The following is a 21,530-nucleotide window of genomic DNA, read 5'->3' as shown; positions in this document are numbered from 1 at the left end:
TAAGTTACGTATTGCTACACCTGAACAGACTAAGTGTGAGCAAACAAGGCTGTTTATTCACTCTTTCAGCTGAGTCCAAAAAGGAGTCAGTGAAGGTGGTGGGAGGAACTGGTTTTATAGGTTTGGGGTAGGCAGTGGAAAGATAGAGGTTAGGGGCGGTTTCCCTTTGGGCAGGGAAGAATGCCTCAAAAAGGAGCCTGTGTGGGGAAGGTCAAGGCATGATATCACAAGGTCAATTGATTAGATAGATAGGGCAGGTGGAACAGACTGCCAATGGTGGAATGTTGCAAGATTGGTTAATCGGTTAAGGCAGAAACCCTAGCTGCTTCTTCTTCTCTTTAGTGGTTCTCCTGTTGCTCCAGGCTTTGTGACTCCAGGAGGCCTCCACATGTGGGTCACAGGGACCAAATGGCTCGACCATGGTGTAGTACGTTCATAGTGATCTACATCTCTGTCTTTTTATGTTTAATAATGAAAAAATAAAATAAGAAAGAAATAAAATGAGAAAGAGTAGTGTAATGTTAGGAGGTTGGGGTGAAAATACCTTAGGGGTGCCAAGGAGGGGTGATGGGTGAGGTTTTGGGGTGATGGACAATGCTCTCTAAGGGCTACTTTGGAGTGGGGTTGGGGCATGGAACCCCAAAGTTGGAGAGATTAAACTGAGGAAAGATCTTGGGGTAGGAGTTGGTAATAAGGGGTTGTTAGAAGGAGGATTTGCCGTGATTGATTAATTAGTAATAGCTTAGATAATGATTTTGTATAAACTGAGAGATTAGCCTGAAAAAGACAAGGTCTGATCAAGAGGACAAGAAGGATGAGTGCGAAAGGGGCCTGTTAGTGGAAGGAGCCATGAAGCTAGGCTAGAGAATGGCAAGGTAAGTCCAGAATAATTATTTCCGCCTGACGGTGCAAGTTTTGGAGCTTGTCTTTAAGTTTTTTAATGTTATCATATATGAGGCCAGATTGATTTTAAGTAAAATGCATTCTTCATTTAAGAATAGGCAGAGCCAGGCGGATGGCTCACGCCTGTAATCCCAGCACTTTGGGAGGGCTGCAGGTGGGCGGATCACAAGGCTGGCCAGGAGACGGAGACCATCCAGAAGCTAACATGGTGAAACCCCATCTCTACTAAAAATACAAAAATTAGCCGGGCGTAGGGCGGCTGGCCTAAAAGTCCTTCCAGCCACTTGGGACTCCGAGGCAGGAGAATGGCGTGAACCTGGGAAGCCGGAGCTTGCAGTGAGCAGAGATCAGGCCACTGCACTACAGCCTGGGCGACAGAGCGAGACTCTGTCTCAAAAAAGAAAAGAAGGTCGGGCGCCGGTGGCTCAAGCCTGTGTAATCCCAGCACTTTGGGAGGCCGACGGGCGGATCACGAGGTCAGGAGATCGAGACCATCCTGGCTACCGTGAAACCCCGTCTCATTAAGAAATACAAAAACTAGCCGGCGAGGTGGCGGGCGCCTGTAGTCCCAGCTACTCGGGAGGCTGAGCCAGGAGAACATGTAACCCGGGAGGGCGGAGCTTGCAGTGAGCTGAGATCCGGCCACTGCAGTCCAGCCTGGTGATTTGAGCTATATCTGTCTCAAAAAAAAAAAAAAAAAAAAAAAAAGAAAAGAAAAGAAAAGAAAAGAAAAGAAAAAGAAGGCCGGGCGCGGTGGCTCAAGCCTGTAATCCCAGCACTTTGGGAGGCCGAGACGGGCGGATCACGAGGTCAGGAGATCGAGACCATCCTGGCTAACACGGTGAAACCCCATCTCTACTAAAAAAATGCAAAACTAGCCGGGCGCAGGTGTATGGGCGCCTGTAGTCCCAGCTACTCGGGAGGCTGAGGCAGGAGAATGGCTACGTGAACTCCAGGAGGCGGAGCTTGCAGTGAGCTGAGATCCGGCCACTGCACTCCAGCCTGGGCGCATAGATGGTGACTCTGTCTCTGAAAAAAAAAAAAAAAAAAAAAAAGAAAAGAAAAGAAAAAAAAGAATACATGCCTTCCGCCCTTCAGGGTCTAGTGCTGTGTATCACCTGAAGGTGGCAGCTAGATGGGCCATACACTGAGCTGGATTTTCGTATTTGTTCTGAATGGTCTCCTTTAGTTTGTCATAATTGATGGTTTCATATGCAGCCTTCTGAAGCCCTTGAGCTAGGCAAGAGATCATATGGTCCTGCCTGGCTATTCCTTGGAGCCCTGACTGGTAGGTGCATTGGGGGTCTTCACGGGGTACCTCCCTAGCACCTTTTTGGAGGCCAGGCTCAAGATGCCAGTAGTCATCAGCGTAAGATTGAGCTAGGGTCCAAACTCGCTCTCGCTCCTCAGGAGCCAGAGTAGAGATGAGGATGATGTTTAAGTCATTCCAGTTAAGATTATAGCACTGGGTTAAGTATCGGAGTTCTTGTATATAGTTGGTGGGGTCAGACGAGAAAGAGCCTAGGCGTTGACTAATTTGGGAGAGGTTCAGCAGGGAGAAAGGGACATGAACCTGGACTATTCCTTCGGCTCCTGTCACCTCTCGAAGGAGAAATTGCTGGGCAGGGGCAGGGGCAGGGGGCCGGCCGCGGGGCCAAATTGTAAGCCAGATAGGGTGCGAGGAGGGGTGGTGATGGGAGGGGCCTAAGGGGGGTGGGTTGTGGGTAGAAGTGGGATCAGATTCTGAGGGGGAATTAGAACTGAGTTCGGGTGGGTGAGGGGGAGAAATATCAGAGGGATTAACGGACAAACAGGAATCAGCGTCACCAATGGAAGAAGGAAGGGAGATAAGGAAAACTTGGGACAGGTCACATTGGGAGCAGAGGCTAGGGAGATATCATAGTGTAAAAAATGCCTGGACAGCCAGGCGCGGTGGCTCGTGTCTGTAATCCCAGCACTTTGGGAGGCCAAGGTGGGCAGATCACTTGAGGCCAGGAGTTTGAGACCATCCTGGCTAACACAGTGAAAACTCATCTCTACTAAAAATACAAAAAAATTAGCCGGACATGGTGGCAGGCGCCTATAGTCTCAGCTACTCGGGAGGCTGAGGCAGGAGAATGGCGTGAACCCGGGAGGCAGAGCTTGCAGTGAGTCGAGATCACGCTACTGTACTCCAGCCTGGGCGACAGAGCGAGACTCCGTGTCAAAGAAAAAAAAAATGCCTGGACGTAGGGTATCTCAGACCGTTTGCCCATTTTGTGACAGAAGTTGTCAAAGTCCCGCAAAATAGAGAAATCAGAAGTGCTGTTTTCTGGCCTCTGAGAGCTGTTGTCTAATTTATCTTGGGGCCAGGCCATGTTACAGCAAATAATAATAATATTGATAAACGTTTAGGCTTTAGATCGGGTGAAAGCCGAAGAGGTTTGAGATTTTTGAGGACACAAGCCAGAGGGGAAGGAGGAGAGATGGAGGGCGGGAGGTTGCCCATGATAGAACAGGGAAGATTGGATGGGAAAGAAAGAGACAAGGAATAGAACGACCACTAGGATCTTCAGTGGGTATCCCCAGTGGAAGTCCGGAGTTGTACAGCCGTGACCATTATTGGATTTCAGAAACACGGACAAAAGGAGGTTCATTGTCTGAAAGAAAAAGAGAGAGAAAGATGAAGAGAGACTGAGGCAGCTTAACTGATCTGTAGGCAGGCGTGGGGTCCTTTTGCAGGGGCGGGTCTGAAGTCCCAAGGTCGAAGGGAGTCTCTTCGAGGGAGAGCTCAGGGGAATAGGGGTAGGTCTCCAGGAGGAGATCCCCTATCCAGGGCTTTCGGCACCAAATGTTCTGTGCGCATCTAATTGAAGAGGTACCCTGAACAGGCTAAGAGTGAGCAACAAGACTGTTTATTCACTCAGGTGCAAGCCACTGAGTCCGAAAAGACAGTCAGTGAAGGGTGGTGGGAGTGGAACTGGTTTTATAGGTTTGGGGTAGGTAGTGGAAAGTTACAGTTACGGGCAGTTTTTTCGGGCAGGGGAAAAATGTCACAAGGTTTATAGCCACAACGTGGGGGGAGGTCACAAGGCACAATATCACAAGGTCTATTGATTAGTTAGGGTAGGGCAGGAACATATCACAACGGTGGAATGTTGCAAGGTCGGTTAATAAGTTAAGGCAGGAACTAGCTGTTTCTTTTCTTTTTTTTTTTTTTTTTTTAGAGACGGAGTCTTGTTCTGTTGCCCAGGCTGGAGTGCAGTGGTGCAATCTCGTCTCTCTGCAAGCTCCACCTCCCGGGTTTACGCCATTCTCCTGCCTCAGCCTCCCAAGTAGCTGGGACTACAGGCGCCCGCCACCTCACCTGGCTAGTTTTTTGTATTCTTAGTGGAGATGGGATTTCACCGCGTTAGCCAGGATGGTCTCGATCTCCTTACCTTGTGATCCACCTGCTTCAGCCTCCCAAAGTGCTGGGATTACAGACATGAGCCACCGCGCCTGGCCGGAACTAGCTGTTTCTTTAGTGGTTCTCCTGTTGCTCCAGTCTTTGTGACCCCAGGAGGCCTGTAGGTGTGGGTCACGGGGGTCACAATGGCTCAACTATGGTGTAGCCCGTTCAGAGGACCTTACAGTTGGTCTTTACAGGCACACACCACTACACTCAGCTAATTTTTTAAAAAAAATTTTATAGAATGGCGGGCGCCTGTAGTCCCAGTTACTCGGGAGGCTGAGGCAGGAGAATGGCGTAAACCCGGGAGGCGGAGCTTTCAGTGAGCAGAGATCACACCACTGCGCTCCAGCCTGGGTGACAGAGCGAGACTCCATCTCAAAAAAAGAAAAAGAAAAAGAAAAAGAAAAAGAAAAAGAAAAATTGTAGAGATAGGGTCAGCCATGTTGTCCAGGCTGGTCTCCATCTCCTGGTTTCAAGCGATCCTCCCAGCTCTGCCTCCCAAAGTGCTGGAATTCCAGGTGTCAGCCCTGGAGTCCAGAGAGTTTTTCCTCTGTAACATGGGCCAGTGATGATCCTTAATTCCTTAGATTGCTGAGAGGATTGAAAAAGACAGTCCAGGTGAATGTGGCTACAGTAAAAATAGACACTCCAGGCTGGGCATGGTGGCTCACACCTGTAATCCCAGGGCTTTGGGAGGCCAAGGCTGGAGGATTGCTTGAGCCCAGGAGTTCAAGACCAGACTGGGTAACATAGGGAGACCCTGTCTTTACCAAAAATAGAAAAAAATTAGCTGGGCGTGGTGGTGCCTGCCTGTAGTCCCAGCTGCTTGAGAGGCTGAGGCAGGAGGATCACCTGAGTCCAGGAAGTCAAGGCTGCAGTGAGCTGTGATTGTGCCACCGCACTCCAGCCTGGATGACAGAGGGAGAGTCTGTCTCTAAAAACAAAAAATAAAAATAAAAAATTTTAAAATGGCTCAGATGGTTCTACCTGGCAATTCCCACTGTGTAGATAAGAGACACTGGGGCCGGGCACGGTGGCTCAAGCCTGTAATCCCAGCACTTTGGGAGGCCGAGACGGGCGGATCACAAAGTCAGGAGATCAAGACCATCCTGGCTAACATGGTGAAACCCCGTCTCTACTAAAAAATACAAAAAACTAGCCGGGCGAGGTGGCGGGCGCCTGTAGTCCCAGCTACTCGGGAGGCTGAGGCAGGAGAATGGCGTAAACCCGGGAGGCGGAGCTTGCAGTGAGCTGAGATCCGGCCACTGCACTCCAGCCTGGGCGACAGAGCGAGACTCCGTCTCAAAAAAAAAAAAAAAAAAAAAAAGAGACACTGGTACTGGGAGAGAAGGCCCAGACTGGAGGAAAAGAAGGGAAGGACTGCGGAGAGAGGCCCTGAGGACCTTTGCCTTTGGACAATCACCTGTCCCGGACACCTGCAATCCCTGCCCCCAACAGAGGGGGGATGTGAACACCTGAAGGGGAACGCCCACCCCCAGCCCAGGCAGAGCTAAACAGAACCAGTGGACGCCAGGCATGGTGGCTCAGACCTGTAATCCTGACACTCTGGCGCCAAGGTGGTAGATTATGGGAGAGGTCAGAGTTCGAGACCAGCCTGCCAACATGATGAAACTCACTCTACTAAAAGTATAAAAATTAGCCGGCCGGGCGCTGCGTCACTCTTCTGTAATCCCAGCATCTTGGGAGGCCGAAAAGGGCGGATCACGAGGTCAGACCGAGACCATCCCATAATACGGTGAAACCCCCGTCTCTACTAAAATGCAAAATTAGCCGGCGTATGGGCGGGCGCCGGTCCCAGCTACCGGGAGGCTGAGGCAGGAGAATGGCGTGAACCCGGAGGCAGAGCTTTCAGAAAAAAGAGCCAGATCGCTGGCCACCGTACCCAGCCTGGGCGACTAAGCGAGACTCTGTCTCAAAAAAAAAAAAAAAAAAAATTAGCCGAGCCGGGCGCTGGGTGGCTCAAGCCTGTAATCCCAGCACTTTGGGAGGCCTCTGAGGCGGGCGGGATCACAAGGTCAGAGATCGAGACCATCCTGGCTACAGAAACCCCGCTTCTATCAAAAATGCAAAAACTAGCCGGGCGAGGTGGCGGGCCTGTGGTCCCAGCTGCTCCGGAGGCTGAGGCAGGGAGAATGGCGAACCCGGGAGTGAAGTGGAGCTTGCAGTGAGCTGAGATCCCGCCACTGCACTCCAGCCTGGGCTTACAGAGCCAGACTCCAGTCTCAAAAAAAAAAAAATTAGCCGAGCCGGGCGCTGTGGCTCAAGCCTGTAATCCCAGCACTTTGGGAGGCCGAGGCAGGTGGATCACAAGGTCAGGAGAGATCGAGACCATCCTGGCTAACATGGTGAAACCCCGTCTCTACTAAAAATACAAAAAACTAGCCGGGTGCGGTAGCGGGCGCCTGTAGTCCCAGCTACTTGGGAGGCTGAGGCGGGAGAATGGCGTGAACCCGGGGGGCGGAGCTTGCAGTGAGCCGAGATCGCGCCACTGCACTCTAGCCTGGGAGACACAGTGAGACTCCGTCTCAAAAAAAAAAAAAATAATAAAAAAATAAATAAAAATAAAAATTAGCCGGTTGTGATGGCCTGCACCTGTAACCTCGGCTACTTGGGGAGCTAAGGCAGGAGAATTGCTTGAACCCAAGATTGTACCACTGCACTCTAACCTGGGCAACAGAGTGAGACTCCGTAAAAACAAAAACAAAACAGAACCAGTGGAGATTCCCGAGACCCTGGGACAGTAAATAGACACTAATGTTCTAGAACCTTTCAAATTAAGTGTCACTTGCTTCCCTGAGGCAGGCTTTAATTTGATTCTATTGAGTCTTTGCTCCCTAAAACATCAACTTAAGAGCGTTAGCTGAAGCCTCACTGCTCCCCAGCTGCCTGACATGGGGCAAATTGCTTAGCCTCTTGGGGCCTCAGTCTCCTCATCTGTGCAATGGGTGCTAATTACTTCAGCATGGCTGCAAGACTACTACTACTACTTCTTCTTCCTCTTATTTTCTTCTTCTTTTGAGGTAGGGTTGCCCAGGCTGGAGTGCAGTGATGTAATCACAGCTCACTGCAGCCTCGACCTCCTGGGCCCAAGCAATCCTCCCACCTCAGCATCCTGAGTAACTGGGACTACAGGTGTGCACTACCACACCTGGTTTTTTTGTTTGTTTCTTTGTTCGTTTGTTTTGTAGGGACTGAGTCTCACTCTGTTGCCTAGGCTGGTCTCGAACTCCTGGCCTCAAACAATCCTCCCGCCTCAGCTTCCCAAAGTGCTAGGATTACAGGCCTGAGTCACCACTCCTGACCCAGCTGCAAGGCTTCTATTAGGGGACATAGAGCACATTGAACAGTGTCCGGCACCTAGTAGGTGCTCGACAAATGCCCAAGGAATAAATAACTAGATCCTACTCCTCCCTTTGCTTCTAACGTCCTTGGTTTCAGCTCTCTATGAAGGCAGGATCTAGAAAATGGGCACACGTTAAGCCCCAATTCATGGGAGACTATGAGATTTCAGTAGAAAATGCCGTTTTTAAGTTTGCAGTAAATGTCCACTCCACACAGGAAGGGATTTTGTCTGCCATGTTCACTGCCGTGTCCCCAGCATGCTAAGTAGGGGCCAGGCTCAAAGTAAATGCTTGATGAATCTTTGGCAGATGAAAGTATATTATCTGCTGGACGCGGTGGCTCATGCCTGTAATCCCAGTACTTTGGGAGGCTGAGGTGGGCGGATCATGAGGTCAGGAGTTTGAGACCAGCCTGGCCAACATGGTGAAACCCCGTCTCTACTAAAAATACAAAAAAAGTAGCCAGATGTGGTGGTGCACGCCTGTAATCCCAGATACTCGGGAGGCTGAGGTGGGAAAATGGCTTGAACCTGAGAGGCAAAGGTTGCAGTGAACCAAGATCGCACCACTGCACTACAGCCAGGGCAACAGAGGGAGATCTGTCTTTAAAAAAATAAAAAGTAGGCCGGGCGCGGTGGCTCAAGCCTGTAATCCCAGCACTTTGGGAGGCCAAGACGGGCGGATCACGAGGTCAGGAGATCGAGACCATCCTGGCTAACACGATGAAACCCCATCTCTACTAAAAATACAAAAAACTAGCCGGGCGAGGTGGCGGGCGCCTGTAGTTCCTGCTACTCGGGAGGCTGAGGCAGGAGAATGGCGTAAACCCAGGAGGCGGAGCTTGCAGTGAGCTGAGATCTGGCCACTGCACCCCAGCCTGGGTGACAGAGCCAGACTCCGTCTCAAAAAAATAATAATAATAAAAATAAAATAAAAAATAAAAAAATAAAAAATAAAAAAATTTTTTAAAAAAGTATATTTTCATTTGATGGGGGAATCAGGGACTCTTCAATAGGCAAAATTTCCCAAGCTGGCTGAATTGACATCACTGTAGGGGGCAGATTCAAACAGACTCATCATTAAGACCAACCGCTTCTTAGAGGCAGACACCACAAAGCCGTCTCGACAATTCTCTTTAATAAGCCCGCTAAACAGTGAGAATTATTTGAGGACAGAGAAAGCCTTTTTCCAGGAATGCTTCAAGCATGATGTGTTTCCTTCCCCGGCTTAATATGTATAATTTGCCTTCTGGAAAAGGAACCCAGAGACTCTGGCATGACTTAGGAAACAATAGACAATGTCACAATTTACCAAGCATAATTGTCTCCTGCAAGGATGAAGAAATCCATGTAGCGCAAGGACTTGAAGCCCAACAGGAGGACTTTGACCCATGGATTTCTTAGCAGGTTTCGTTATAGTGGGTCCTGGGGTCAGATGGTCAAATGCCACAGGCTGCTCACTCCCGGAATTGAGAAATAGGGAAAAAATGCCAGCATCGCCCCTGTTTGTGCAGCTGCCTTGTTTTGCCAATTTCACAAGGGCAGAAGTAGGGAAAACCCATCCAGGCTAGAATAGAAAGATGTTTGCTCCTCCTCCTGCCAGCCAATCCCAACCAAGCCCTGAGTTCAGTGTCCTGGGTATGCAAAGCTCCTTGCTAGGGGAGGGGAGGGCTTTAGGATATGACCTTCATGGCCAGGCACAGTGGCTCGTACCTGTAATCCCAGCACTGTGGGAGGTCGAGGCGGGAGGATCACTTGAGGTCGGGAGTTCGAGACCAGCCTGGCCAACATGGTGAAACCCCGTCTCTATTAAAAATACAAAAATTAGTCGAGCGTGCTGGCTCCTGCGTGTAATCCCCGCGACTTGGGAGGCTGAGGCATGAGAACTGCTTGAACCCGGGAGGCAGAGGTGGCAGTGAGCTGACATTGTGCCACGGCACTCCAGCCTGGGTGACAGAGCCAGACTCTGTCTCAAAAAAAAAAAGCAGGGGGGATAAAGACCCTCATGGCTCATGGAACAGGCAATTCTCTTACCACTGTGGCCCCCAAGGAAGTGGCTGGGGCACTTCTCAAGCCTATCTTGGAGGCTTGGCTGGGAAGAAAGAAACACCCCCAACTCCACCTGGTTGGGTTTAGAGGGATTCTTGCCCCACACCTGTTTAGATATTAACTCAGCCACGACCAGTCAAAGCAAACAGGCCAGGGCCAGGGCAGACAAGAGGACAGACAAGAGGACAGATATCTGCAGCCTGTGGCCACCCGTCACCCTCCCACCCACCATGGACATGCCCTGGCCCCTCGGGTGGATTCTGCTTCTGTTGGGAAGCCCCCTCACCCACGCTGAGCCTCTGTGAGTCTGGGGAATGGAGGGGGCTCAGCCGGCTTCCTGCACATCTGATGTCTGCGTGATTCCAGCTTGTGACTCCTGTTTGGTGTCACTTTCCCTACTCAAGTCCCTTAATGCCCCTGTGTTTGTCTACTGGCAGGTACATCCTGGTGACCCCCCGAGTCCTGAGGGTTGGCAGTCCGGAGAGCATTCACATTCAGGCCCACTCGGACTCCAGACAGCCCCTCACAAGGACCCTCGGGGTGAACCTCACGGTATGGGACTTCCCCATGAGGAAGACAGTGTTGGCAAGGAGCCAGCTCATTCTCTCGCCAGGAAACAACTTTATGGACCAGGCACCTGTGACGGTGGGTGACAGGCTGGAATGCGTGACCACAAAGGGAGGCTCCGGGTCAGCAATAAAGGTAGAAAGAGGCAGACTCTGTGTCTGGAGAGTAGATGCAGGGCCCAAAGTACTTACCGCTCCTCTAACATCCTGTCCATTTAGAAGTCAAAAGTCCCGGCCGGGCGCGGTGGCTCAAGCCTGTAATCCCAGCACTTTGGGAGGCCGAGACGGGCGGATCACGAGGTCAGGAGATCGAGACCATCCTGGCGAACACGGTGAAACCCCGTCTCTACTTAAAAATACAAAAAAACTAGCCGGGCGAGGTGGCGGGCGCCTGTAGTCCCAGCTACTCCGGAGGCTGAGGCAGGAGAATGGCGGGAACCCGGGAGGCGGAGCTTGCAGTGAGCTGAGATCCGGCCACAGCACTCCAGCCTGGGTGACAGAGCAAGACTCCGTCTCAAAAAAAAAAAAAAAAAAAAAAAAGAAGTCAAAAGTCCCTAAGCCTGGGCTCCAGGAAGCCTCCACTAGCCCATTTGATGCCTCTCCGAGAACTATAAAAGGTGCCTTCTGTTGGTAGCTTGGGAAGTTGAGCATGGACTGGATTTCGTCCTTCCTTTGGCTGGGTGCTCTCGTTCAGTGAGCAACCTGCACAACTGCACATGGCAACCTAGCTCCCAAAGGCAGAACCAGAAGATCCTCAGTCAATTGCTCCTCCCAGGATCTGTCCCAGGGCTTTACTCCCAGTCAGGGAGACCCCAGCAGAGCCTGAGGAGTATGGATATCTCTCTCTGTCAGGTTCCCGAGAGCCTGGTGTACCCCCCAAAACCAGGGCAGCAATATGCCATCATCCGGGCAACTTGGGCACCCTCCTCGGACTCCTCATTCATGGAGAAGATAGTACTGGTGGCTCCTCATGCTGGCTACATCTTTATCCAGACAGACAAGACCATCTACACCCCTGAGCACTTGGGTACAGCCCCGAGGCACTTGGCTTGGAGCAATCACTGGCTCTCATTCCCAGTCTTTCCCAATGTCTGAGATACTCCCATCCCCTAAAATCTTCTCCACCTCCCAAGATCTCTCTCTCTGCATAAGTGGCCCCCACCACTGCCCAAGATCCAAACTCTCTCTCTCTCTGTCTTTCCCTTCCTCTACTCAATACTCAGAGTCCTCCTTCTCCCCTAGTTCACTACCGGGTGTTCACTGTTAACCACAAGATGGACCCTGTGACCAGGACATTCACTCTGGACATCAAGGTGGTCTTTCCCGATGGGGGGTGGTGGGGGTGGATCCTGGACACTGAGGTTACACGGCGTGCTGAAGCATGAGCCACAAGGGCCCTCCCAGAGGGCAGTCACCAGCCCCACCCCCTATCCCCACAGAACCCGGAGGGAATCACCGTGATTAGCCAGAGTCTGAGAGCCAAGGACGGCTTCTTTTTCAGCTCCTTTCACCTCCCAGAGCTTGTCAGGTGCCCTTGTCAGGTCTGGGAGCCGGAGGGGTGGCAAGGGAGGCTGTCATTCTCTGTCTCCATCTCTCTTAACTTTCTGTGCCTCAGTTTGGGGACCTGGACCATCGAAGCCAGCTACCAAAGTACACCCAAGCAGAAGTTCAAGGCTGCCTTTGATGTGAAGGAATATGGTGAGAAGGCTGTGGGTGGGGTGGGCAAGATAAGTATGCCAGGGGCGGGACTGGGAATGGAAAGGAGGTTTCAAGGGGAGCCTCCACTGTAAACCAGGGCCTGACCTGGGTGCTAAGTGCTGGGTGCTGGTGTTCCAGCCCTCGGGGCTTGGCAGAGCCACGAAGGAAGGAGCAGCACTGGGAGGAGATGAGGGAGCAGGTACAATACTGAGGGTGCTCATGGCTTTTTTTTTTTTTTTTCCTCCCAGTCCTCCCATCTTTTGAGGTCCAGCTGGTCCCAAACAAGACTTTCTTCTATCTCAAGGATGAGGTTCTGGGCGTTGACATCCAGGCTCGGTGAGCCCCCTTCCTCCCAGCCCTGCCAGAAGACCAGGGACACAAAGACTGAATACAGAGAAACAAGTGCCAGGTGCTATGGCTCACGTCTGTAATCCCAGTGCTTTGGGAGACCAAGGCAGGAGTATCACTTGAGGCCAGGAGTTCAAGACCAGCCTGGACAGCATGGCAAAACGCCTTCTCTACCAAAAAAAAAAAAAAAAAAGTAGTCAGGCTGGCTGGGCGTGGTGGCTCACACCTGTAATCCCAGCACTTTGGGAGGTCGAGGAGGGTGGATCACCTGAGGTCAGGAGTTTGAGACCAGCCTGGCCAACATGGCAAAAACTCATCTCTACTAAAACTACAAAAATAGGCAGGCATGGTGGTGCACACCTGTAGTCCCAGGTACTCAGGGACTACTGAGGTGGGAGAATCACTTGAACCCAGGAGGCAGAGGTTGCAGTGAGCCGAGATTGCATTACTGTACTCTAGCCTGGGTGACAGAGTGAGACTCTCTCTCAAAAAAAAAATTGGGGCCAGGCACGGTGGCTCAAGCCTGTAATTCCAGCACTTTGGGAGGCCGAGACGGGTGGATCACGAGGTCAGGAGATCAAGACCATCCTGGCTAACACAGTGAAATCCCGTCTCTACTAAAAATACAAAAATTAGCCAGGCGCGGTGGCGGGCACCTGTAGTCCCAGCTACACGGGAGGCTGAGGCGGGAGAATGGCGTGAACCTGGGAGGTGGAGCTTGCAGTGAGTGGAGATCGCGCCACTGCACTCCAGCCTGGGCGACAGTGAGACTCCGTCTAAAAAAAAAAAAAAAAAAATTATCTGGAAGTGGTGGTGCATGCCTGTTGTCCCAGTTGCTAGGGAGGCTGAGGTGGGAGGATCATTTGAGCCCAGGAGGTAGAGATTGCAGTGAGCCAAGACTGTGCCACTGCACTCCAGTGTGGGTGACAGAGTGAGACCCTGTCTCAAAAAAAAAAAAAAGAAAGAAAGAGAAAGAGAGAAGCAAGCCACTTCTGTAGCACTTAGGGTGGCAGACGCACTCTCCTCCTACCGATGAGATATTCTGGGCCACCTATGTTGTCCTGTGAGGTTGTACAGACCATGTCTGCCACCTGTGAAGTTGTATAAACCATTTCTTCAAGTCTATGAATTTGTAGAGGCCACCTTGTCTACCCAATGGAGTTGTACTGAGTCTCATCTCATCTGCCACTTCACAGTTTAGACCACCTCTGAAAGTCCATGAGGTGGTATAGGTTACCTTTGCCATTGAGAGATTGTCCAAACCATCTCTGCAGTTCTATGAGATGGCAAATGACACATTTGCTGCCTTGTGTTTTACAGACCATCTGCATTGCTCTATGAGGTTGTGCAGGCAATGCTGTCCACCTGAGATTATACGGGCTATGGGAGCCCCATCTTGGTGAAGGCCACTTCTGGACATTATATGAATCATTCCTGCTGCTCTAACATGCTACGTAGGCCACCTAGTTTCCCTGGTGAGGCTACACAGGCCACTTCGTAGGTTGTCCAGACTTCTTTGTGGCTTTATATAGTTTTAAGTCCACCTCTACCATCTTGGGAGATTGCACAGACCACATCTACAACCCATCAAGGCTTTATGGGATATATTTGTCACCTCCCAGAGTTGTGTGGGTCATCAATGAAGCCATCTAAGTTTCCAAGTTCCACCTCTGCCCCTCCTAATTTTGCACAGTCATCTCTGAAGCAACATGAGGTATGTGGGTGCTTCAGAGACAGTGGAATGGTCCTCTATCCCCCAGGTATATATTTAACAAGCCGGTGGACGGACATGCTCTGGTCATCTTCGGGGTGAAACTGGACTCCCGCCGGATCCCTATCCAAAGCTCCCTGCAGAGGGTGGAGGTGACTGAATCCCAGCTCCCCAGCCTCCAATTCACTCCACTTTCTATCACTCCCCAAGAAACCATATCCTCTTCCTCTCTCTTACCTTAAGAACAGATCTCGGAAGGCCTGGGCCACGTCTCCCTCCGGAAGGATATACTGATGGCTGCATTCCAAGGCCCAGAAAAGGACTTCATTGGAGGATCAATCTTTGTCAATGTCACCGTGTTCTCCTCAGGTGCCACCCTCACCCAGGCCCCTGACTGAGGTCAGGACATGGTGTTCTTGCCCAACGCAGACACTCCATCCACGTGACCTTGGGCCACCTCCTAGCCTCAGTTTCCTCAATAGAGAAATGGGAAACACCAGAAAGGGTGGAAGGAGTTGAAATGGTGTTATTGTCTTTCTCTGCCTTCATCAAGATGGGGCTCCCATACTAGTCCTGCCACTCACTTAAGAAATTGAACTCCCTCACATACTCTATGTTCCCGCTATCTCTACAGGGGGTGAGATGGTGCAAGCCGAGACCTCAGGGGTGAAGATTGTCCAGAGCCCATACAACATCAAGTTCACCAGGACACCGCAGTATTTCAAGCCAGGAATGCCCTTCCACTTTCGGGTCAGAGTCTGGACTCACTACACCTAGGGACTCAGGGCCCCGTCCCCAAAACAGACCTCCCACAAAGAGACAAAAACCCACACTGGGCTCACCTGCATCCAACTCATCTGAAGGTTGAGTCCATCATATTCCCCAGGCTAATCCCAGAGTGCCCCCAAACCTTAACCCAGATACCCCCAAAGCATAGTGATGACTCCAGAATTTCTCTATGGGGACTTAGAGGCCACAATCAGGCTGGAAGAGGGTGTTTGAGGGTTTATCTAGAGGCTGCATTTGCAAAGCAAAGCATGGTCTTTTCACATATATTAATTTGGATGGGCATTAGGAAAATCAGGGATGTCCTTTGGCACCAATCCTACTCCAAGACTCCTGTAGGGTCTCGTGTGTCCTCCTTCCCTCTCCACTCTCAGTCTTCCCACTTACCATCAGCTCCACAACACCCAGTGTAACTACATGTGGTTGTACACTGCAAAGCTCTAGGAGGTGCCATTCATAAAAACTCTAATATGAATGGTGCCCCTGGTGTTGTTTAGTGCACCATGTATAAAGTTGTACAAAGCAGTCCTATTCAGATCATATTCCAGTCTCACCTCTCACACCAGGCCACCCCAGGCTTTTCCTTCACCTCACCCCAGATTCCACCCCAGGTCTTCGTCTCAAATCCTGATGGATCCCCAGCTGACAGAGTCCTTGTCCAGTCCCAAAACTACAAAGTGTGCACCTCAACTGAGGGACTGGCCACTCTGACCATCAACACAGATGCAAATCTGGACAAGCTCCCCATCGAGGTACCAACTTGACAAGGCAAGGAGGGTGGAGTTGGAGCTGTGTGAGTTGGAAGGGTTGGGGTTTACTTGCCCATCATCCTCTCTAGGTGAAAACTGAGGAATCTCTTCAGCCAGAGGAGCAGGCTTCAGCCAAGATGACAGCTTGGCCTTACTTGACTCAAGATGGGTCAGGAAACTTCCTGCACATCGAAGTAAAGACATTGGGCACAGAGGTTGGCAGCAGCATCCAGCTGAGCCTCAATACAAAGCATCAGGACCCTAAAACCAAGGACCGGATTACTCACTTCACCATCCTGGTAAGGGGCTAGGACCAGCATCTGAGTCAAGGAATTCTTTCCTTGGAAAAACCTTGGCTTGCTGGGTTGGAGAAACTATGAAAAAAGATATGAAGGTGTCAACAATCTTGAGTGGGCTCAGATCAAGAGGCTGAAGAAAAGAGACTATGAGCCTCCATTGTGGGGTGGGACAGCTTCAGGGAAAGACTGGCCTTACCCTTCTCATCCTTGATCTCCCTTGTCTCCAAGGTCCTGAGTAAGGGCCAGATTGTGAGTGCCAAACATCAGTCAAAAAGCCAGGGGAGTGTCTACACGTCAGCCATTATTGATGTGACTTCAGCGATGCTGCCCTCCTTCCGCATTCTGGCATTTTATTTACTTCCCAGAGGAGTGAGCCAGGATCCTGAGTTGGTGGCTGATTCCATATGGATTGATGTGAATGACAGATGCATAGGGACGGTAAGCCAAACTCCTTATAGTTGTGAATCATCAACATAAAACCCCAGAAAGGGGCCGTACAAATTTAGGCATTCCCAAACTGGAAGCCAAGGAAGAGGAGAATATGTGGCCTTAAGAGCTCAACACAAGGTGTGGCGATGATGCAAGTAAATAAATACATGGAATCGGGATTAGCCTAGTGGAGTTCTCAGATGCTACACCAGAGCAGTAGGGAACATAAACCTGAAAGTGGAGTTGTGTGGTCTATGATTCCCTTTTTCTGACATCTCTCTTTTTCTTGGCTCAGCTGAAAGTTGGCTTGAAGAATGATAGATTCTTCCCTTCTTTGGAGCCCAACAGCCAGGTGGAACTGAAGGTGACAGGTGATGCAGAAGCCACAGTGGGGCTGGTGGCTGTGGACAAGGCTGTCTATGTTTTGAACAGCAAACACAAGCTCACTCAGAAGAAGGTAAGAGCGTATGGGCTTTGGGCCAAGATGTTGCCAGGATATTCTAGCTGGAACCTCAGCTTCTTCAGCCATAAAGAGGACAACATCAACGTAATGATTCAAGGAGATGGTGCAAAGCCTAATGACTGAAAGGTGATAAGAGCTGAAAAAATGGGAGATAGTATGAGAATTATTATTTGAGCCTGCAATTCCAGTATACCATTTTTCCTTTCATGGAGGAGTCATATAGGTCCCAAATCCAGGTTCCTCTCTTAACCTCTAGGTTTGGGATGTGGTGGAGGAACATGACATTGGCTGCACAGCAGGAAGTGGAAAAGACAGATTTGCTGTGTTCAAGGATGCTGGATTGGACCTGAAAATGAGCACAGGAATGGATAGCCTGGCAAGCACAGGTACAGGCTTGGGGGGTTGGGGCAAGAGGAGGGCAGGAATGGGGGCAGTGCTGCCTAGTGGGGTTTAGTGTCAAACAGATATGGGCTGTAATCCACATTCTGTCACTTACCATGGGCCAGTCACATTTCTCTCTGAGTCTTGATTTCTTTGTCCATAAATTACAGATAATAACAGAAGTAACTCACTGTGTGTTGGTTAAGACAGGGTTAGCCATGTGTATCAAAGATACAAATAACAGTAGGTTAAACAGGTAGTTTATTTCTCATTCAGTAACACTACAGAGGTCATCCTGGGACTCAGACTCCTTCTAGGAGTCCATCCATGCCAGGCAGGAAGATGAAGGGAAGTGGAAAGGGGAGGACACTTCTTCCACATCTCATTGGTCAGAATACAGTCACATGGCCCCATCTAAGTGCAAGAGAGGCTGGGAAATGTAGTCTTTATTCTGAGTGATCTATAAAATATGGAGGCTTACTTGCCTCCATATTGTATGAGGGATGATAATGGATTTGGAGACAACTAAGAGTGTATTCTCTCAGCTATAAATTGTAATATTAATAACAGTTCTTATTTATTACATGCCAGACCCAGTGCTAAGTACTTGTATATGCATGATCTCATTGACAGAACTCTGGTTATGCCCATTTTACATCACTGGGGAAATTAACACCCAGAGAGGTTAAGTGACTTGTTGAAAATTGCCCAGCTTTTAAGTGACAAGTCTTGAATATAGGAGGCTGTCAGATGAAATGAAGTGATGCATATAAAGCGCTGGACATACAGCAAACACCCAATAAACATCATCAAGGATATTGATAATGATCTTGGTAATTGTTCTATCATCATTCCCTCTGACTCCCAGACTGGCCCTGCCCCCAGGACCCTCCTCCTAGCCGCCATCGCCGCTCCCTGAAGAGGCTGGAGACAAAGAGGAATGCAGGTCAGTGTTAAAGCTGTATGCCTCGCGGCCGGGCGCGGTGGCTCAAGCCTGTAATCCCAGCACTTTGGGAGGCCGAGACGGGTGGATCACGAGGTCAGGAGATCGAGACCATCCTGGCTAACACGGTGAAACCCCGTCTCTACTAAAAAATACAAAAAAATTAGCCGGGCGAGGTGGCGGGCGTCTGTAGTCCCAGCTACTCGGGAGGCTGAGGCAGGAGAATGGCGTAAACCCGGGAGGTGGAGCTTGCAGTGAGCTGAGATCTGGCCACTGCACTCCAGCCTGGGCCACAGAGCGAGACTCTGTCTCAAAAAAAAAAAAAAAAAAAGCTGTATGCCTCGCTCCATCTCCCCAACCTAAGGTATCCATAAGGGCTTAGAACAGGACACCAAAACCACTCTATGCATTTCTAGCAGGGAGAGATCTAATAGGGGGAGTTTGGTGCTTACAAAATCATTAGATGGGCTTTTGGGGTGGAAGTTGGAAGCCTGCTTGCTGGGACTCAAGATCACCCCACTTCAGTCTTGCAATCCATGAAATATCAGGAAACTGCTGCCAATATCTCTCAAAAGGCTGGTACGTTGATAATCAAACACGAAATTGTGCCCATTACAAAAACACACATGAATGGGCTTACCCATCCAGCTACCACTGCCTGCAGAAGAGATGGTTTTAGCCTCTTCCTCTCCCCAGATCCTTAAGAGCATGTGGTAGCTTGCATCTGTCCCATTTGGAGACCCTGGCAGCAAGGGGGAGTCTGGGAAATGTAGTTTTCAAATGTCTAGCCTCCTGTGTTTTAAGGATGGAATGTAAACCAAAGGAAATGCGGGCGGGGGAGTCGCTCCTGTCACCAGGCTGGGAGTGCAGTGGCCGGATCTCCAAAGCTCACTGCCAAGCTCCGCCTCTGGGTTACACCTACTCTGCCCTCAGCCTCCGAGTGGCTGCTGGGACTGAAGCCTGCCACTGCTTGGCTAAGTTTTGTATTTTTAGTAGGAGGCAGGGTTTCCCACTGTATTGTTGCTTAAGGATGGTCTCCATCTACTGACCTCGTGATCCCACCCGTCCTACGGCCTCCCAAAGTGCTGGGATTACAGGCAGGCCACAGCGCCTGGCCAAGAGATAAGTCTTAAGGTATCATTGGACAATATCTGAATAAACTGCCGTAGAGGCTGGGTGTGGACCACAGGAAAGAGGGTTTTGAGGCCTGGTTCCAGGAGGAGAGATGGGAGGCAGCGAGGGTGGTGTGGGAAGCATGGATTCTAGGGCTGGCATGGTGGCTCATGCCTGCCTGTAAACCCAGCATTTGGGAGGCCCAAGAAGTGGTGGATCTGCTTGAGGTCAGGAGTTCCGGCCAGCCTGTGGCAAGGCGACCCTGCTACTAAAGAAAGTACAAAGTGGCGGATGAAGTGGTGGGCTGTAATCCAATACATGGGAGGCGTGAAGATGGAGATCACGCTTGAACCTGGGGGAGGTTTGCGTGCAGCGAAGTGGCACTGCACTCCAGCCCTGGGTGTGGAGTTTCACTCCGTCCTCAGCAGTATGGATTCTGATCCCACCTCTGCCACTTGGAAGCCTTGACTCCAGGCAAATGAATTCACCTCTCTGTGGCTCAGCTTCCTTGTCAGAATCTCACCATGTGAGTTCAATATGAGGCTTCAGAAAGGGCACAGATAAGGCACTAGGCATAGAATCTACCACGAAGTCATTGCTAAATAGTGGCAAGGTGTGCACAGCATCAAGGTGAATGGTCCTTAGGTCCTGCCCAACCCTCCTCTTTCCCTTTGACTCTGGCCCACAGTGAACAAGTTTAAGACAGAGCTGGAGCAAAAGTGCTGTGAGGCTGGGCTCCGGGAAAGCCCAGTGGAGCTGTCCTGTGAGGAGAGGACCTGGCATGTCCGCCATGGTCCAGCCTGTGTGGCTGCTTTCCTGGACTGCTGCCATCTGTCTGAGACCCTGACTCGGGAGGCTCGAGAGGATCAGCTGCGTCTGGGGACAAGTGAGGGGGCCATGGCAGGAGATGCAGGGTGGGGGCTTCATGGAGGGATACAGAGTGACATGGGACAGGTTAAGGGGTGATATGGGCCATGGAGGGTTGGAGAGGAGGATCCCACAAGGAGTCTGGTGGAACATGGAAGAAACATGAAGGAGACTCTACCTCATACCTGCTCCCTCCAGTGGATGAAGAGGAGGACTTCGACGACCTCTTCCTGGATGACATGCCGGCACGGACCTTGTTCCCTGAGAGTTGGCTCTGGAGGAAGTTCACTCTGCCGAAGAGTGAATCGGGGTAGGACATCAGCCTCCATGCCAGAATCTGGTCCCAGGTCCTTGCAATCATCAGTGGATGCTGGTCAGGGACAATGACCCCAGCAGTGACATTGAGCCTCAGGACAGTCCCACAATGGGGAAAACATCTTAGTGGATTCCCTAAAAGGATGACCCTCTAGCGATGCTGTCACTAATGAGGTGACCTGATGATCCTCAATGGTGACCACAACCACTGCATGGCGACCCCCAACCCAGAAGCTCTGTCCATGCAGCACAAACTCAGTGATGTTTCCTCACTCACAACAGCATCTCCCATTACCCCATCTCTGTGAACGTGCCAGATTCCATCACCACGTGGCAGTTTGTGGCGGTCAGCCTCAAGGCTGGACAAGGTGAGTCCCAGCAAGCTCAGTGCTAAGGGAATGGGGGTATGGTGACCTTACCCAGCCCCTCCCCGCACCAAGCCTCTGCTTAAACCCAATGTACTCTCCTGGCTTTAGGTCTCTGTGTCTCGGACCCCTTTGAGCTGACAGTTATGAAATCGTTCTTTGTGGACCTTAAGTTGCCCTCCTCCGTGGTCAGGAATGAGCAGGTCCAGATCCAAGCTGTGTTGTACAATTTCAGGGATCGCCAGGCCAAGGTGAAGCCCCAAGCCCTCAACTTCCTGCCAAAACCTCTGCTAGGGTGTATTTTTAAAAATTTTTTAATTATTTTATTTCATTTTATTTATTTATGCAAGGGAGAGCTTGTAATGAGCCGAGATCGTGCCACTGTGCTCCAGCCTGGGTGACAGTGTGAGACTCCATCAAAAACAAGAAAGAAAGAAAGAGAGAAACAGAGAGAAAGAAAGAAAGAAGAGAAAGAAGAGAGGGAGGGACGGAGGGAGGAAGAGAGAGAGAGGGAAAGAAAGAAAAAAGAAAAGAAAGAAAGGAAGAAGAAGAGAGAAAGAAACAAAGAAAAAGCAAGAAGAAGAAAGAAAAGAAAGAAAGAGAGAAAGAGAGACAGAGAGAGAGAAAGAAAGGGAGAAAGGGAGAAGGGGGGCGGGGCACAGCAGCTCATGCCTGTAATCCTAGCACTTTGGGAGGCCGAGGTGGGCAGATCACGAGGTCAGGAGATCGAGACCATCCTGGCTAACACGGT

General features: G+C 50.6%; 1 protein-coding gene and 1 long non-coding RNA gene across 9 annotated transcripts in view; one reads left to right on the top strand and one right to left on the bottom strand.

Annotated features, from left to right (window-relative positions):
* Nucleotides 1-4,613, bottom strand: part of LOC116271697 — an 8,573-nt gene extending 3,960 nt beyond the window's left edge. The window contains exons 1-2 of the long non-coding RNA XR_004180389.1: nt 4,323-4,613; nt 3,444-3,542 (exon numbers count right to left, since the gene is read on the bottom strand). This is a non-coding gene — a long non-coding RNA (uncharacterized LOC116271697). The remainder of the gene's footprint in view (nt 1-3,443; nt 3,543-4,322) is intronic.
* A 5,263-nt stretch (nt 4,614-9,876) lies between these two features.
* Nucleotides 9,877-21,530, top strand: part of LOC101019270 (complement C3-like) — a 36,358-nt gene continuing 24,704 nt past the window's right edge. For 5 of the 8 annotated variants that reach the window (XR_004180388.1, XR_004180387.1, XM_031659943.1 and 2 more), the window contains exons 1-20: nt 9,878-10,047; nt 10,184-10,391; nt 11,165-11,339; nt 11,555-11,625; nt 11,752-11,840; nt 11,928-12,010; nt 12,259-12,346; nt 14,119-14,221; nt 14,318-14,438; nt 14,704-14,819; nt 15,467-15,607; nt 15,694-15,903; nt 16,132-16,341; nt 16,628-16,789; nt 17,052-17,181; nt 18,045-18,122; nt 19,921-20,118; nt 20,298-20,409; nt 20,697-20,782; nt 20,891-21,030. Coding sequence is in view for 6 of the 8 variants with exons in the window: in XM_031659943.1 (XP_031515803.1) it covers nt 9,977-10,047; nt 10,184-10,391; nt 11,165-11,339; nt 11,555-11,625; nt 11,752-11,840; nt 11,928-12,010; nt 12,259-12,346; nt 14,119-14,221; nt 14,318-14,438; nt 14,704-14,819; nt 15,467-15,607; nt 15,694-15,903; nt 16,132-16,341; nt 16,628-16,789; nt 17,052-17,181; nt 18,045-18,122; nt 19,921-20,118; nt 20,298-20,409; nt 20,697-20,782; nt 20,891-21,030 (2,592 nt within the window). In the remaining 2 variants the exon portion in view is untranslated. Of the gene's footprint in view, nt 10,048-10,183; nt 10,392-11,164; nt 11,340-11,554; nt 11,626-11,751; nt 11,841-11,927; nt 12,011-12,258; nt 12,347-14,118; nt 14,222-14,312; nt 14,439-14,703; nt 14,820-15,466; nt 15,608-15,693; nt 15,904-16,131; nt 16,342-16,627; nt 16,790-17,051; nt 17,182-18,044; nt 18,123-19,920; nt 20,119-20,297; nt 20,410-20,696; nt 20,783-20,890; nt 21,031-21,530 lie in introns of those variants that run through there. The other 3 variants (XM_031659945.1, XM_031659942.1, XM_031659947.1) reach the window with 3 other exon arrangements.

This window comes from Papio anubis, chromosome 20 (genome assembly GCF_008728515.1).
Source record: "Papio anubis isolate 15944 chromosome 20, Panubis1.0, whole genome shotgun sequence".
Taxonomy (NCBI): Eukaryota; Metazoa; Chordata; class Mammalia; order Primates; family Cercopithecidae; genus Papio; species Papio anubis.
This window is presented reverse-complemented; position numbering and strand designations above follow the sequence as displayed.